Source organism: Oncorhynchus kisutch, linkage group LG8 (genome assembly GCF_002021735.2).
Source record: "Oncorhynchus kisutch isolate 150728-3 linkage group LG8, Okis_V2, whole genome shotgun sequence".
In the NCBI taxonomy this organism is placed as follows: domain Eukaryota; kingdom Metazoa; phylum Chordata; class Actinopteri; order Salmoniformes; family Salmonidae; genus Oncorhynchus; species Oncorhynchus kisutch.
In genome coordinates this window covers 54,929,524-54,944,858 of record NC_034181.2, presented here as the reverse complement: position 1 = coordinate 54,944,858, position 15,335 = coordinate 54,929,524, and the positions used below count along the sequence as shown (strand labels likewise).

At 43.5% G+C, this 15,335-nt stretch overlaps 2 protein-coding genes across 12 annotated transcripts in view; both read right to left on the bottom strand.

Annotated features, from left to right (window-relative positions):
* Positions 1–1,218, bottom strand: part of LOC109895558 (kinesin-like protein KIFC3) — a 67,650-nt gene extending 66,432 nt beyond the window's left edge. Inside the window, exon 1 of one of the 2 annotated variants that reach the window (XM_031830599.1) lies at positions 960–1,218. The gene's annotated coding sequence lies outside the window, so the exon portion shown is untranslated. The remainder of the gene's footprint in view (positions 1–959) is intronic. The other variant, XM_031830593.1, reaches the window with a different exon arrangement.
* A 2,724-nt stretch (positions 1,219–3,942) lies between these two features.
* The window catches only part of LOC109895296 (cyclic nucleotide-gated cation channel beta-1), an 87,431-nt gene continuing 76,038 nt past the window's right edge, over positions 3,943–15,335 (bottom strand). For all 10 annotated transcript variants that reach the window (XM_031830572.1, XM_031830574.1, XM_031830580.1 and 7 more), the window contains 12 exons: positions 15,222–15,272; positions 15,018–15,104; positions 14,846–14,910; positions 14,506–14,628; positions 14,168–14,309; positions 13,854–14,013; positions 13,570–13,667; positions 13,223–13,306; positions 12,937–13,055; positions 12,577–12,723; positions 6,796–6,979; positions 3,943–6,596 (listed from right to left, as the gene is read on the bottom strand). In XM_031830572.1, the coding sequence (XP_031686432.1) occupies positions 6,381–6,596; positions 6,796–6,979; positions 12,577–12,723; positions 12,937–13,055; positions 13,223–13,306; positions 13,570–13,667; positions 13,854–14,013; positions 14,168–14,309; positions 14,506–14,628; positions 14,846–14,910; positions 15,018–15,104; positions 15,222–15,272 (1,476 nt within the window). In that variant the 3' untranslated portion in view covers positions 3,943–6,380. The remainder of the gene's footprint in view (positions 6,597–6,795; positions 6,980–12,576; positions 12,724–12,936; positions 13,056–13,222; positions 13,307–13,569; positions 13,668–13,853; positions 14,014–14,167; positions 14,310–14,505; positions 14,629–14,845; positions 14,911–15,017; positions 15,105–15,221; positions 15,273–15,335) is intronic.

Here is a 15,335-nt window from a genome sequence, read left to right as displayed (position 1 = left end):
CGTGTAACAACACCTGCACAGGGTCGGTACATCCGAACATCACACAGGTACAGGATGGCAACAACAACTGCCCGAGTTACACCAGGAACGCACAATACCTCCATCAGTGCTCAGACTGTCCACAACAGGCTGAGAGAGGCTGGACTGAGGGCTTGTAGGCCTGTTGTAAGGCAGGAATGTCAGTGTTCTGCCATGTTCAGGGAAGAGCCCGGATCTCAATCCCATTGAGCACGTCTGGGACCTGTTGGATCGGAGGGTGAGGGCCATTCCCCCCAGAAATGTCCGGGAACTTGCAGGTGCCTTGGTGGAAGAGTGGGGTACTTAATGCAGCGGGTGGCCACACCAGATACTGACTGTTGCTTTTGACGACCCCCCCCCCCCCTCCCTTTATTCAGGGACACATTACTTAATTTCTGTTAGTCACATGTCTATGGAACTTGTTCAGTTTGTGTCTCAGTTGTTGATTCTTATGTTCATACAAATATTTACGTTAAGTTTGCTGAAAATAAATGTTTTTTTGTTGTTGCTGAATTTACATACATGAGTCGGCGCACACATACACCTTTCACGGTCGCACAGGTCAACATTGAAATAAAAACGCTGGTTACATTTATTTTTTGACATGCGTGGAAACGGCTGAATGGTGTGAACCACAGCTGTTTTCAGTGAATTGGATGTGCTCTGTTGCCATTTTCTGTAAGCACCGAAAACAAACGCAGAGCAATTTGATAATGTTGCTTTGGGCTGAAACGTCAGTGTTGAGCGCCTTGCCAAGTAGGCGACCACGCTGCAAAATCAATATGCAACTCGCGGCTTGCCAATAGTTAATACAAACCAACATTCTTTTTGACAAGGTAACTACAACTTACTTTGTAAACGCGTGTGCAAATGTAAAACAATGTAATATAAACGGGGAAATGGAAAACAAACGTGCTAAAGGAAAATAGTGCAACTCTTACCACTCGGTCCAACACGCGAAACCTCCCCTTGTTATTCCCGAGTTGACCAAATAACTCACATCAATAGTCGCGGTTGGACTGTGTTGCACAGCGCAAATCATTTAGTAGCCCATCCAGAATTCAGAGGTGCAAATATTTCCGTGGATAAGTTTTTTTTTTTTTGCCGCGGCCGAAAGTCAAGACTCCTCGAGATTTGGAGTGGATTCACCAGCTGACTGCACTTCAGAGACCAGACATATTGCCGCGTTAAAAAAAACGCGGAATCGGACATCTCCGACTTCATTGCGTTCAAGACAACTATGTACTCGGGAAAAAAACGAGCTCAAACAGGGATTTTTTTTTCGCGGCTTCCAAGTCGGAAACTTTGCATCACTTTCCCAATGTCCGATGTCATGATTTGACCTTGTTATTTTCGAGTTCCCAGTTGTCTTGAAAGCACCAAAAGAGCGAGACTTTTGACATATGTTTCTCTCCTTGTGTTGTTGCTTGACCTGCTGACCGATAACACGCTCAACTGTTTGGAGTAAATATCTTAATGTTAAACTAGTTTATCCAATAAAATACTTTGACAAGGGAAATGCAGATACAGTATATGCGCAATAACCTAACATAGCAGGCGTAAAATAAACACCTGAAACTAGATATCCTACATACTGGTCTTGACGGGGGAAATGGTTATCTTCTGCACTGTTTAACCAATCCAGTAAATGTGAAGGCGGAGTATCGCCTTGTTAACGTCCAAAAGCGGAAGTCATGGCACAGGCTCTCTTTCCATTTCCCATGAAAACCGGAACATCCGGGTTGATAGGGACTCGGGTAGAGGCACATTATTGGGGACATGAGCAGAACTCTGGAAGGGGAAAATGGAGTCCCTAGAGAAAGCAAGTACAAGATGGGTGTGCGGGATGGAGCGGCAGTATTATCACAAGAAGACGTCTACTTGGAAAATGGAGAAGGGATGGAGGGAAAAAAGAGAGGGAGAAGAGGTCTAAGAGAGTGAGGGAAGAAGAGGGTGAGCTTGGGGTGGATAAAAGGGAGATGGTTTGTCAAAGAAGAATGGTAGAAAGTGTAAGCAGAGGGAGCTGAAGACAGGAGGAGAAATGGAAGTGAATGAGGGTGAAGAATCAGAGGTGGTTGGTGCAGTAAAGTTATCGGAGACCGAGGTGTGCACCTAGGATCAGGATGAAGAAGAGTCTGTGACAGTAGGAGTGAAGTTTATGGAGAAAGTGAACTCTCGCCTTTTGGCTGATCCATTTGTGGTTTCACGGTGGGTGGAAAAAGAGTTGGGTCATGTGGAATCGGTGAGGGTAACTAGAAGTGGTCAAGTGATAATTGTTTGTGTTTCTGTTGGGCAGAGGGAGAATGCGCTCGAAGTAAAACGAATGGGGGCAATAAAAGTGAATCGTTTCGTTCTCAAGAAAAGGGCACCAATGAAAGGAGTGATAACTGGGGTAGCAGTAGATATAAAAGTTGACCAGCTGAGGGCAAAGATTCCCGGTGTATGTGATGCTCGTCGTTTGATGCGACGCAGACAGGGTGGTGAGAGTGGGGAAACAGAAGAGCCATTGTCTGTTCTTTTGAGTTTTGAAGTTGAGTCTTTGCCTGACAGTGAATAAAGGTATCTATAAAGGTATCCTGTACAAGCTTATGTGCTGAACACATTAAGATGGTACGGGTGTCAAGCTTATGTGCCGAACACATTAAGATGGTACGGGTGTGTCAAGCTTATGGGCATGTGGCAGCAGTGTGTAGGAGGGAGGGTCCAAGGTGTTCCTATGTGGCAGCAGTGTGTAGGAGGGAGGGTCCAAGGTCTGAGAAATGTGCAGAAGGGCATGCGACAAAAGGAATGTGTAGTATTGGGGAACGTAGTGGAATGTGTTAATTGTAATGTCCCATATGCGAGAGAGGTAGGTAGAGGTTTCCAGGGTTAGAGTAGTGCAGAAGTTGTCATATGCTGAGGCAGTGAAGAAAGTTGAGGAAGATGGGTTGAGGGTGAGGAGTGGTGAGAGTAGTAGAGATATACCAGTACAGACAGATAGGCCAACCAGTGAAATAAGTTTCAGGAAGATTGGATTTATAGCAATGGTTTTCAATTGTACATACTGCAGGTGTAACGGATGTGAAACGGCTAGCTTAGTTAGCGGTGGTGCGCGCTAAATAGCGTTTCAATCGGTGACGTCACTTGCTCTGAGACCTTGAAGTAGTTGTTCCCCTTGCCCTGCAAGGGCCGCGGCTTTTGTGGAGCGATGGGTAACGATGCTTCATGGGTGACTGTTGTTGATGTGTGCAGAGGGTCCCTGGTTCGCGCCCGGGTATGGGCGAGGGGACAGTATAAAGTTATACTGTTACACAGGCATGGATCGGAAGTCTCAGAAAATTGAGGTTCTGGTGGCAGCTGCAGAGAGGTATTTGGGTGTGCGAGACTTGACATCAGAAGAGTTACAGGGTGTGTTAAGTGGTGATGTCCCATCCTTTCAGGGTGATGGCATGAGGTAGGAATAAATACATTAAATTAGGGGAGTAGGGTGGTATTCATTTTATGTTATTTTGAAATGAGTGAGTATATAGTGTCAGATGGTAGGGTATTTATTTAGTAAATTTTTCTTTTTCAAGTAAAGTATAAGGGAGTTGTACTGCAGTCTAGTAGGTGGCGGTAATGCAACAAATTGGATGCCACCCGCTGTTAAACCTCAGAAGAAGAAGATAGGGGCTCAGCAAGGGGTATTTGCGCCCATAATATATTTTCCCCGCAGCGTGTTTCCTTGACTTTCTCATTGGTCAAAAAAACTACACCACAATGAATGCATTTTTTTTTTTTACTGATCTGTGCTGTGCTTTACTCATGCGAATGTCCCGTTTAGAAGGCCTGTCAAAAGCTCAAAACTCAAGCAAAACAGTTTTTCACTGTGCCCTGAAACGTCTTCATTACCAACCAGTGGTCCTGATGCAAATCATGAGAGCATAAAAGATGTATATCAAGGGATCACTTTGTTGCCTTTTATTTTACCACAGTTCTGACCTATAGCAACTGGCAGACATAGGATGCAGGTGGGCTCTCTCTCTCTCTCTCTCTCTCTCTCTCTCTCTCTCTCTCTCTCTCTCTCTCTCTCACACTTTACACAATCTTCAGTAAGCGCAGTATTTTTATTGTTTACAAGCTGCATACATATGCTTTCACCATACCTATTACAACACTCGGCATATTGTCATCTGTAAAACATTCTTCTTCATTATCAAAAATCTATCTGAATCCAACAAGGGAGTTTACATAGCCAGTTTTATTCAGCTGTTGGTTCCAAAGATATAATTTAAACACTAAACAACAACAACAAAATATCTATAAATGCTTGACTTTGGATTCACAAGCTTTTGTTTCCAAAATGGTTCAAAATGATATTTTCTCAGTTGAAAATGACACAAAAAAAGCACGTCCAGTCGACTGATATATATCCACGTTAAAAACAGTCTCGTAAAAACATGAAATATGGGCATAATCCCTGAGCGTTACGCTTAAGGGCTGGATTCAATCCGTATCACGGAAGTATCTAGGAAGATCCACGTTAAAATGAAAAGGTCATTTTCGAATTGAGCCGACACGTGCATAGTTTAACCATGAATCTAGTATCGGCGAATGCGGGAACATATCATGCTGATCTTCCTTGATATCCTACTTCTGCGATACGGATTGAATCTAGTCCTAAATCTTCTAATAGCACCTAGGCATCTTTTTATGGCTGAAGTATGCTATGGTGTGTAAAAAGAACCCACTATGACAACCCACTATGTGCCTGACTTAAGGTCACTGATAGATATGGGAAGGGGTTGGAAAGTTAACTGTAATATCAGTTCAAATGTGACTCCTACCACAAGTAAAGCACACACTTCATCACACCCTGAGATGTAAGCACAGAATTGGACAGAGGTTAGTTCTGAGGCTTGCTCAGCATTGTTTTATTCCCGCCTTTTTATTCTGCCTTTCCCTGTATGGTTGAGACGGACACAATGAACACTTCCTCTGACTTTCTGCTCCTCTTCCTGCTCATACACACTAATTTCCACATTTTACACACACACTCTCTCTGACCTCGAAAACTCAGTAAAATCATTGAAACCCATTTGTGCTCCTCCTGCAGACAGAAGGACACATGGCATGACCCTGAATCAGCCAATCAGATTTCGACTAGTGTGATGCGTCACGGCACCAAAGAAAACCAACACAGGACCACTCACTCTTAAGAGTTCAAATACGAAAGAAAAAAAAGTTTGCCCATATACCTCAGATAAGAGAAACACAGATGTTTTCCCAAAGATGAAATGCTAAACATACTAGTGTTCACTCTTGTGACACAGACTATAAAAGAAAATGGCCTCTCTTTTAAAATGGAATGGCTAAGGAAATATAGAAACCAGCAACATCTAGGTTTTGGTTAAGGCCATATTGCCTCTGTCACAGGTTCTTGGGGAGAGTGGCAGTACTTCGAAGCAGGAAACAGTAGGAGACCTGGAGCTAAGCCCCCTGGGCAATGGAGTTTTATAACAAGGCTATATAGGATTATGAAGCATCAATAAGGATTAAAGGGTCAATCTGCAGTTGCTACATAATTTTTTTGTACATATAAATGAATGATATGTACCCATTCATTCTTGAAGAATATAACTTATGAATGTCTCATGAGTTTAGTTCAACTGTCATACCATTTCAGAACCCAAAATAACAAGCTTGTTTTACTTCAATGTTTTAAGCAAAACAAATGTAAACAAACACTATATAGCCTCAAAACATGCATAACACTACATTTTGATATCATGGATGGTCAATCCTTCCATCCATAGCTCTGTCTATGAATTTGACAGTGGTTACATTTCTCCATCCCTCAGCTTTTTACCGAAAAAGAAACGGGAAGTCCTGGATATTGTTTCAACTGCTAATTGCCGCTTTAAGGTACTAAAACGCATTTAACACACACAACATCAGTGAGTATCGGTCAGTAACACACACAACATCAGTGAGACCACGAGAGAGTGAGGGACAGAAGGGGCACACAGAATATGACAGGATAACTCTGTAAAGTGAACTTAACCCGAGGGGGACATATGCCGTGTTCATGTCATGTCGGAAACTCAGACATTTCCGACTTGCTTGCTCGTTATAGAAAGATGATACTCGAGTTTCCCACTTGGGAAGTATCATAATCTACCAATAGAAAGCTCTACGCAAATAACTTACGTTCATATTAACTCGGAGATCCAGAGTTTCTGACATGAAGTGAACTCGGCAATAGAGAAATATATATATATATTTTTTAACCATTTCAGTCTGAAATCTCAGTCAAAATACACACAGAAGAGTATAGAAGAGTAGCGGGTGATCACAACATTTCTTCCCCTTCTCTTTCTGTCAATTTCTTTCTCGGTCTCCTTCTACTTCTTCTCCATCTCCTCCTCTTCATCTCCAGGCTTCTGCTCGACGGACAGGAGCTCCTCGCCTTTGTGACGGCGTGTCATGCGGATGAGCATCATACTGTCGGTCGTCTCGGAAACCGCATCTTCATCATCCTCGACCTGGGCATCTGTAGGGGGGATGGGGGAGCGACGGTGCACCATCGGGGAGGGAGGAGGTATGGGGAGTCCAGAGGACTGGGGGTAGAGGGCGTTTTGGGTGTGAGAGAGAGAGAGAGAACAAAGATTGATTTCAGACCATTTTCCATCCATCCACAAAAAAGAGAGAGTAGGAGGGAGGGTGTGAGAAGGGAGAGTTGGGGACAGACAAAGAGATAGGTGTGTTGTGTGTATGACACTAGGTGTGTGCATGTAAATGCATGTGTGTGCTGTTTACCTCAGTCTCGGCAGGTTTGTAGCCCTCTTTCAGCTTGGCGAAGGTGCCCTTAATGCCTGCCTGCTCTGTAATCACCAGGGCTGCTTTGAACAGCTTGGGGGTCTCTGGCCTGTCTGGGATCACCTCGCCAGTCTCCTTCACCTCTGCTTTTTCCTCTGGCTTCTTATCCTTCGTCAGCATTTTTCTGGAAAGGGAGGAAGGCAGGGAGAAGTTGTGGTCAGGTCCGTCAGACTGAGGTAAAGCTTTTAGATATGTGCATACACACTGTGCATACACACTGTGCATACACACTGTGCATACACACTGTGTACATTGATGCATTTTGTGTGCTTGAAACATTTAGGCATGCACACATGTGGCATACAAACGCAAACTAATACACTGTAAACAGTTGAAGTCGGAAGTTTACATACACCTTGGCCGAATACATTTAAACTCAGTTTTTCAAAATTCCTGACATTTCATCAGAGTAAAAATTTCCTGTCTTAGGTCAGTTAGGATCACCACTTTATTTTAAGAATGTGAAATGTCAGAATAATAGTAGAGAGAATGATTTCTTTCAGATTTGATTTCTTTCATTAAATTCCCAGTGGGTCAGAAGTATACATGCACTCAATTAGTATTTGGTAGCATTGCCTTTAAATTGTTTAACTTGGGTCAAATGTTTTGGGTAGCCTTCCACAAGCTTCTTACAATAAGTTGGGCGAATTTTGTTTACATTCCTCCTGACAGAGATGGTGTAACTGAGTCAGGTTTGTAGGACTCCTTGCTCGCACATGCTTTTTCAGTTCTGCCCACAAATGTTCTATGGGATGAGGTCAGGGCTTTGTAATGGCCACTCCAATACCTTGCCTTTTTTGTCTTTAAGCCATTTTGCCACAACTTTGGAAGTATGCTTGGGGTCATTGTCCATTTGGAAGACCCATTTCCGACCAAACTTTGACTTCCTGACTGATGTCTTGAGATGTTGCTTCAATATATCTACATAATTTTCATTCCTGGTGATGCCATCTATTTTGTGAAGTGCACCAGTCCCTCCTGCAGCAAATCACCCCCAATACATGATGCTGCCACCCCCGTGCTTCACGGTTGGCATGGTGTTCTTCGGCTTGCAAGCATCCAACCTTTTCCTCCAAACATAACAATGGTCATTATGGCCAAACAGTTCTATTTTTGTTTCATCAGACCAAAGGAAATTTCTCCCAAAAGTAGTCAGGTCAGTCAGACTGAGGTAAAGTCCCCATGTGCAGTTGCAAACCGTAGTCTGTGTTTTTATGGCGGTTTTGGAGCACTGGCTTCTTCTCGCTGAGTGGCCTTTCAGGTCATGTCGGTATAGGACTTGTTCTACTGTGGATATAGATACCGTAGATACCTGTTTCCACCTGCATCTTCACACGGTACTTTGCTGTTGTTCTGGGATTGATTTGCACTTTTCGCACCAAAGTGCATTCATCTCTAGGAGACAGTTTTCTCCTTCCTGAGCGGTATGACGGCTGCGTGGTCCCATGTACTTGCGTACTATTGTTTGTAAAGATAAACGTGGTACCCTCAGGAATTTGGAAATTGGTCACAGGGATGAACCAGACTTCACCCAATTTATTGTGGGAAGCTTGTGGAAGACTACCCGAACCGTTTGACCCATGTTAAGCAATTTAAAAGCAATGCTACCAAATACTAATTGAGTATATGTAAACTTCTCACCCACTGGGAATGTGATAAAATAATTAAAATCTGAAATAAATCATTCTCTCTATTATTATTCTGACATTTCACATTCTTAAAATAAAGTGGTAATCCTAACTGACCAAAGACAGGGAATTTTTACTCTGATTAAATGTCAGGAATTTTGAAAAACTGAGTTTAAATGTATTTGGCTAAGGTGTATGTAAACTTCCGACTTCAACTGTATATACAGTGCCTTGCGAAAGTATTCGGCCCCCTTGAACTTTGCGACCTTTGCCACATTTCAGGCTTCAAACATAAAGATATAAAACTGTATTTTTTTGTGAAGAATCAACAACAAGTGGGACACAATCATGAAGTGGAACGACATTTATTGGATATTTCAAACTTTTTTAACAAATCAAAAACTGAAAAATTGGGCGTGCAAAATTATTCAGCCACTTTACTTTCAGTGCAGCAAACTCTCTCCAGAAGTTCAGTGAGGATCTCTGAATGATCCAATGTTGACCTAAATGACTAATGACGATAAATACAATCCACCTGTGTGTAATCAAGTCTCCGTATAAATGCACCTGCACTGTGATAGTCTCAGAGGTCTGTTAAAAGCGCAGAGAGCATCATGAAGAACAAGGAACACACCAGGCAGGTCCGAGATACTGTTGTGAAGAAGTTTAAAGCCGGATTTGGATACAAAAAGATTTCCCAAGCTTTAAACATTCCAAGGAGCACTGTGCAAGCGATAATATTGAGATGGAAGGAGTATCAGACCACTGCAAATCTACCAAGACCTGGCCGTCCCTCTAAACTTTCAGCTCATACAAGGAGAAGACTGATCAGAGATGCAGCCAAGAGACCCATGATCACTCTGGATGAACTGCAGAGATCTACAGCTGAGGTGGGAGACTCTGTCCATAGGACAACAATCAGTCGTATATTGCACAAATCTGGCCTTTATGGAAGAGTTGCAAGAGTGGATATCTTTTCTTAAAGATATCCATAAAAAGTGTTGTTTAAAGTTTGCCACAAGCCACCTGGGAGACACACCAAACATGTGGAAGAAGGTGCTCTGGTCAGATGAAACCAAAATGGAACTTTTTGGCAACAATGCAAAACGTTATGTTTGGCGTAAAAGCAACACAGCTCATCACCCTGAACACACCATCCCCACTGTCAAACATGGTGGTGGCAGCATCATGGTTTGGGCCTGCTTTTCTTCAGCAGGGACAGGGAAGATGGTTAAAATTGATGGGAAGGTGGATGGAGCCAAATACAGGACCATTCTGGAAGAAAACCTGATGGAGTCTGCAAAAGACCTGAGACTGGGACGGAGATTTGTCTTCCAACAAGACAATGATCCAAAACATAAAGCAAAATCTACAATGGAATGGTTCAAAAATAAACATATCCAGGTGTTAGAATGGCCAAGTCAAAGTCCAGACCTGAATCCAATCGAGAATCTGTGGAAAGAACTGAAAACTGCTGTTCACAAATGCTCTCCATCCAACCTCACTGAGCTCGAGCTGTTTTGCAAGGAGGAATGGGAAAAAAAATTCAGTCTCTCGATGTGCAAAGCTGATAGAGACATACCCCAAGCGACTTACAGCTTTAATCGCAGCAAAAGGTTGCGCTACAAAGTATTAACTTAAGGGGGCTGAATAATTTTGCACGCCCAATTTTTCAGTTTTTGATTTGTTAAAAAAGTTTGAAATATCCAAGAAATGTCGTTCCACTTCATGATTGTGTCCCACTTGTTGTTGATTCTTCACAAAAAAATACAGTTTTATATCTTTATGTTTGAAGCCTGAAATGTGGCAAAAGGTTGCAAAGTTCAAGGGGGCCGAATACTTTCGCAAGGCACTGTATACAGTACCAGTCAAAGGTTTGGACACACCTACTCATTCCAGGGTTTTTCTTGATTTTTACTATTTTCTACATTGTATAATAATAGTGATGACATCAAAACTATAAAATAACACATATGGGAACATGTAGTAAACAAAAAAGTGTTAAACAAAAATGTTAACTTAAAAAAAATATATATATATATTTTTTAATTGAGATTCTTCAAAGTAGCCACCCTTTTCCTTGATGGCAGCTTTGTACACTCTTGGCATTCTCTCAACCAGCTTCATGAGGTAGTCACCTGGAAAGCATTAATTTCTTAATGCGTTTGAGCCACAGTTGTGTTGTGACAAGGTAGGGGTGGTATACAGAAAATAGCCCTATTTGGTAAAAGACCAAGTCCATATTATAGCAAGAACAGCTCAAATAAGCAAAGAGAAACAACAATCCATCATTACTTTAAGACTTGAAGGTCAGTCATTTCGGGAAAATTTCAAGAACTTCAAGAAGTTTCTTCAAGTGCAGTCGCAAAAACTATCAAGAGCGATGATGAAACTGGCTCTCATGAGGACTGCCACAGGAAAGTAAGACCCAGAGTTACCTCTGCTGCAGAGGATAAGTTCATTAAGAGTTAACAGATGCTTCACAGAGTTCAAGTACAGACACATCTCAACATCAGCTGTTCAGAGGAGACTGTGAATCAGGCCTTCATGGTCGAATTGCTGCAAAGAAACCACTACTAAAAGACACCAAGAAGAAGACTTAGCGAGACTTTCTTGGGCCAAGAAACACGAGCAATGGACATTAGACTGGTGGAAATCTGTCTTTTGGTCTGATGAGTCCAAATTTGAGATTTTTAGTTCCAACCTCCATGTCTTTGTGAGACGCAAAGTAGGTGAACGGACGATCTCTGCATGTGTGGTTCCCGCTGTGAAATATAGAGGAGGAGGTGTGATGGTGTGGGGGTGATTTGGTGGTGACACTGTCTGTGATTCATTTAGAATTCAAGGCACACTTAACCACCATGGCTACCACAGCATTCTGCAGCGATACGCCATTCCATCTGGTTTGCACTAAGTGGACTATAATTTGTTTTTCAACAGGACAATGACCCAAAACACACCTCCAGGCTGTGTAAGGGCTATTTGACCAAGGAGAGTGATGAAGTGCAGCATCAGATGACCTGGCATCCACAACCCTTTGAACTCAACCCAATTGAGATGGTTTGGGATGAGTCGGACTGCAGAGTGAAGGAAAAGCAGCCAACAAGTGCTCAGCATATGTGGGAACTCCAAAAGCATTCCTCATGAAGCTGGCTGAGAGGATACCAAGAGTGTGCAAAGCTGTCATCATGGAAAAGGGTGGCTACTTTGAAGAATCTAAAATCTATTTTGATTTGTTTAACACTTTTTTGGTTACTACATGATTCCATATGTGGTATTTCATCGTTTTGATTTCTTCTCTATTATTCTACAATTGTAGAAAATAGTACAAAATAAAGAAAAACCCTTGAATGAGTAGGTGTGTCCAAACTTTTGACTGGTACTATATATATATATATATATATATATATATATATATATATATATATATATTGCCTGCCTCTCACTTAAACCAATAATACTTCATCAGGAACTCAATTCTCCTCGTAGCCATGATCAGAGAGAGAGAATTACAGTAGAGAGGGGAAGAGATAGAGATACAGAGTGGATGAACAGACAGAGGGAGATAGTGACGGATGGAGGAAGAGATGAAGCGGAGAGATAGAGGCTATGGTAAAGAGAGAGAAAGAGATACAGAGTGGACGAACAGACAGAGGGAGATAGTGACGGATGGAGGAAGAGATGAAGCGGAGAGATAGAGGCTATGGTAAAGAGAGAGAAAGAGAGAGAGATACAGAGTGGACGAACAGGCAGAGGGAGATAGTGACGGATGGAGGAAGAGATGAAGCGGAGAGATAGAGGCTATGGTAAAGAGAGAGAAAGAGAGAGATACAGAGTGGACGAACAGACAGAGGGAGATAGTGACGGATGGAGGAAGAGATGAAGCGGAGAGATAGAGGCTATGGTAAAGAGAGAGAAAGAGAGAGCACCTTAACCATCCCCATCTACCCTTCCCCCGAGACTCATATCCCACTTCCCAGCCCATCCATTTGACCTTCCCCCTCAGGCCTTTTGGCTATGTCCTGGGTAAGAAGAGAGGGATAGGTGAACTGGAAAAGGTAGGAACGTTGGATTCGAGAGGTCACCCCCTCACTTGGCCTTCTTGCGGAGGAGTTTCTGGGACTCGGGGTAGTGCACCAGGATGTCTGAGAGGTCCCTCTTATCCAGGATGAAGAGGTTCGCGAATCCGTGAGCCATCACATTGGCCGTGCGTCTGTTCCCCCCGCCCCCTGCCAGCAAGCTGTCCAATCGGAGGACATATATGGGTTACATGCCAAACAAACACCAAACACATGCTTAGAGACATGCTAGAGGCAAGTTAGAGACGTAGCATGCATGAGTGCTGAAACAGGTTCATTGGGATTGTGTACAATGTACAGCCCTTAGATATTCCAATACATGATACTGTATATGAGGAAAAGATTTGGACCAGTGATTAAGGGGGAGCTCTCACCTGATTTCTCCAAACACAGAGCCGGCCCTGATTGTCACAAACACAGTCTTCAAATCAGGTCCTCCCACCACCTGAACCTCCCCCTGCTTGATGATATACATCTCCCTGCCGATCTCACCCTGCCCACACGGGACACACAGCACATTATATCCGATCATAGCAAAGGCACACAGGTACAATTAGAGGTACGGTTTACAGAGGGAGAATGGACCATGTGCAAGTGATTTAGGCTAAGCTTTGGGTAAAGCTGTGATGGGAGGGTGAGGGCATTACTCCACTGGCCTACCTTTTTACAGACAAAGTCCCCAGGCAGGTAGACCACAGACTTGAGCCTCATCAACATGTCAAAGATCATCTGTCTGTCACAGCCCTGGAATAGAGAGAGAGAGAGAGAGAGAGAGAGAGAGAGAGAGAGAGAGAGAGAGAGAGAGAGAGAGAGAGAGAGAGGGGGGCAGATATAGAGGCGGGGAATGGAGAGACATGAAAAGGGGGGGTTTAGTACAATTGGAGAGAAAAAAAGAGAATGCAAGAGAAAGAGAGAGCGAGAGAGTATAGTATGTATTATTGAAGATTTGACAAAGATGAGGGCTGCAGTGTCTGAGTTCCTGTGCTGGACTCTTTCCCTCCCCTTACCTGGAACAGGGCCACTTTACTCACGATGGAGTAGTTAACATCCACAGCCATGTCCATCCTCATCTTATCCGGCAGCTGGATCAACAGCTCCTGCTCATCTGTAGAGCGAGAGAGAGAGACCAAGAGGCAGCAAGAGGGAAAAAGGTAAGGTGGGAGGCAGATGGGCAGAGAGAAGGAGAGAGATAGGGGGATGGTGAGCGGGCAAATAGGCCAATAACAGAAACAATATCTTCGTAACATTTCGACATGCAGCACTCTCACAACATTTAGCCAACGTTCCTCACCCAGCATGCCCTGTATTTTCCAGGTGTAGTCGTACCAGGTCTTGACTCGGTTCTGGACCTCTGTGGGGATGTGGTAGGAGGTCATATACTTGATGGTGTTGTCCATACAGGCCCGGTAGTAGTTCTGACCCGCTGTGGCAGCCCCCACCACATCTCTCATCTGGAACAACAGCAGAACAACAAGCCTTATGTTCAGTAGGCATGAAACTGAACCAAACGCTCAGAAACAAGAACGTATGATCTGAGCCATCAATCTGAGCCATTATTTTCTGTTGGATGCCCCAATGAACATGGATTGTCTTTGCTGCACCTACCTGACCAATCATGATGGAGAAAGCAAAGACGCCAACAAAATAGTTGACGAGCTGGAATGTGATCTCAAACACGGTGGTTGGGTCCGGGAGTCCACCGATGGTGATCAGGGTCTTTACAGCAAAGTAGTAACACCGGATATAACTGGGCACACAGACAGAGGCACTGTATACACACAGATGTCCGACAAATACACACACGCACACGCGTCTGGGATGAATGAACAGTTCTAAAGGTGACCGCAGAAGAGGACTTGGAAAAAGCTGGATGTTTTGTGGTAATGTGGTTGGTGTGAGGGTTTTTCGGCCGTTTTGTGACTGTTTAGCGGTGTTCTCCTCACCTGTTCCCTTTGCCGTTGTAGACCCACTTAGTGGACCCCAGCCCCTCGTAGTCAGAACCCCAATAGAACAGACAGGCGTTGATGTGGAGAGAATACAACAGGTAGGAAGTGGTCAGGATCACTCTGAGAGGGAGAGAGAGCGAGGAGGGGAATGAGAAAAAGTTACTAGAGCTCAGTAAGGGCTACAGCATCCTCTGCTGGCTAATTATGTGTATTGCGCGTTGAGTGTGTCTGTGTAGGGTTTTCTCTGCTGAGTGTTTTGTGTTGAGCGAATGTCCTGTGTAGAGTATGTATATGTGGTTGATGGTCAGAGTGTGTTCTATGTGTCCCTCTCTGGGACCTGTAGATGTAGGCTTTCTTCATGACTGCTTCCAAACGGTCGTTGAACTCAAAGAAAGCCATGTACTGAAACAGAGAAAGAGAGGCGTCAATCACTAATCACTAAGGTCTAAGCACTCCAATGTGTGTGTGTGTGTGTGTGTGTGTGTGTGTGCGTGCGTGCGTGTGTGTACCTTCAGTAGGCGGGGGAATCTGAGAAGGGAGTTAACGCCAGTAAAGTAGTAAAATATCTCCATGGGGAACATACTGACACAATCCATCTGAAAGACAAATCATTCCTTTACAAAACAACACTCCCTCACATCCATCTGAGAAATATAGAGTTACTTGTCTACTAGCCCAGTCAACAAGGAGAAACAGTGTAGCTTCAGCCTCACCTTGAATCGTTCCGTTGTCATGTAGTTGTCTCTCATGTCCTTTTTGTCACACTGCAAGAAAAGAGAAGAAATTAGAACATCATTTAGTTCCTTGTATCTATAAATGTGTATATG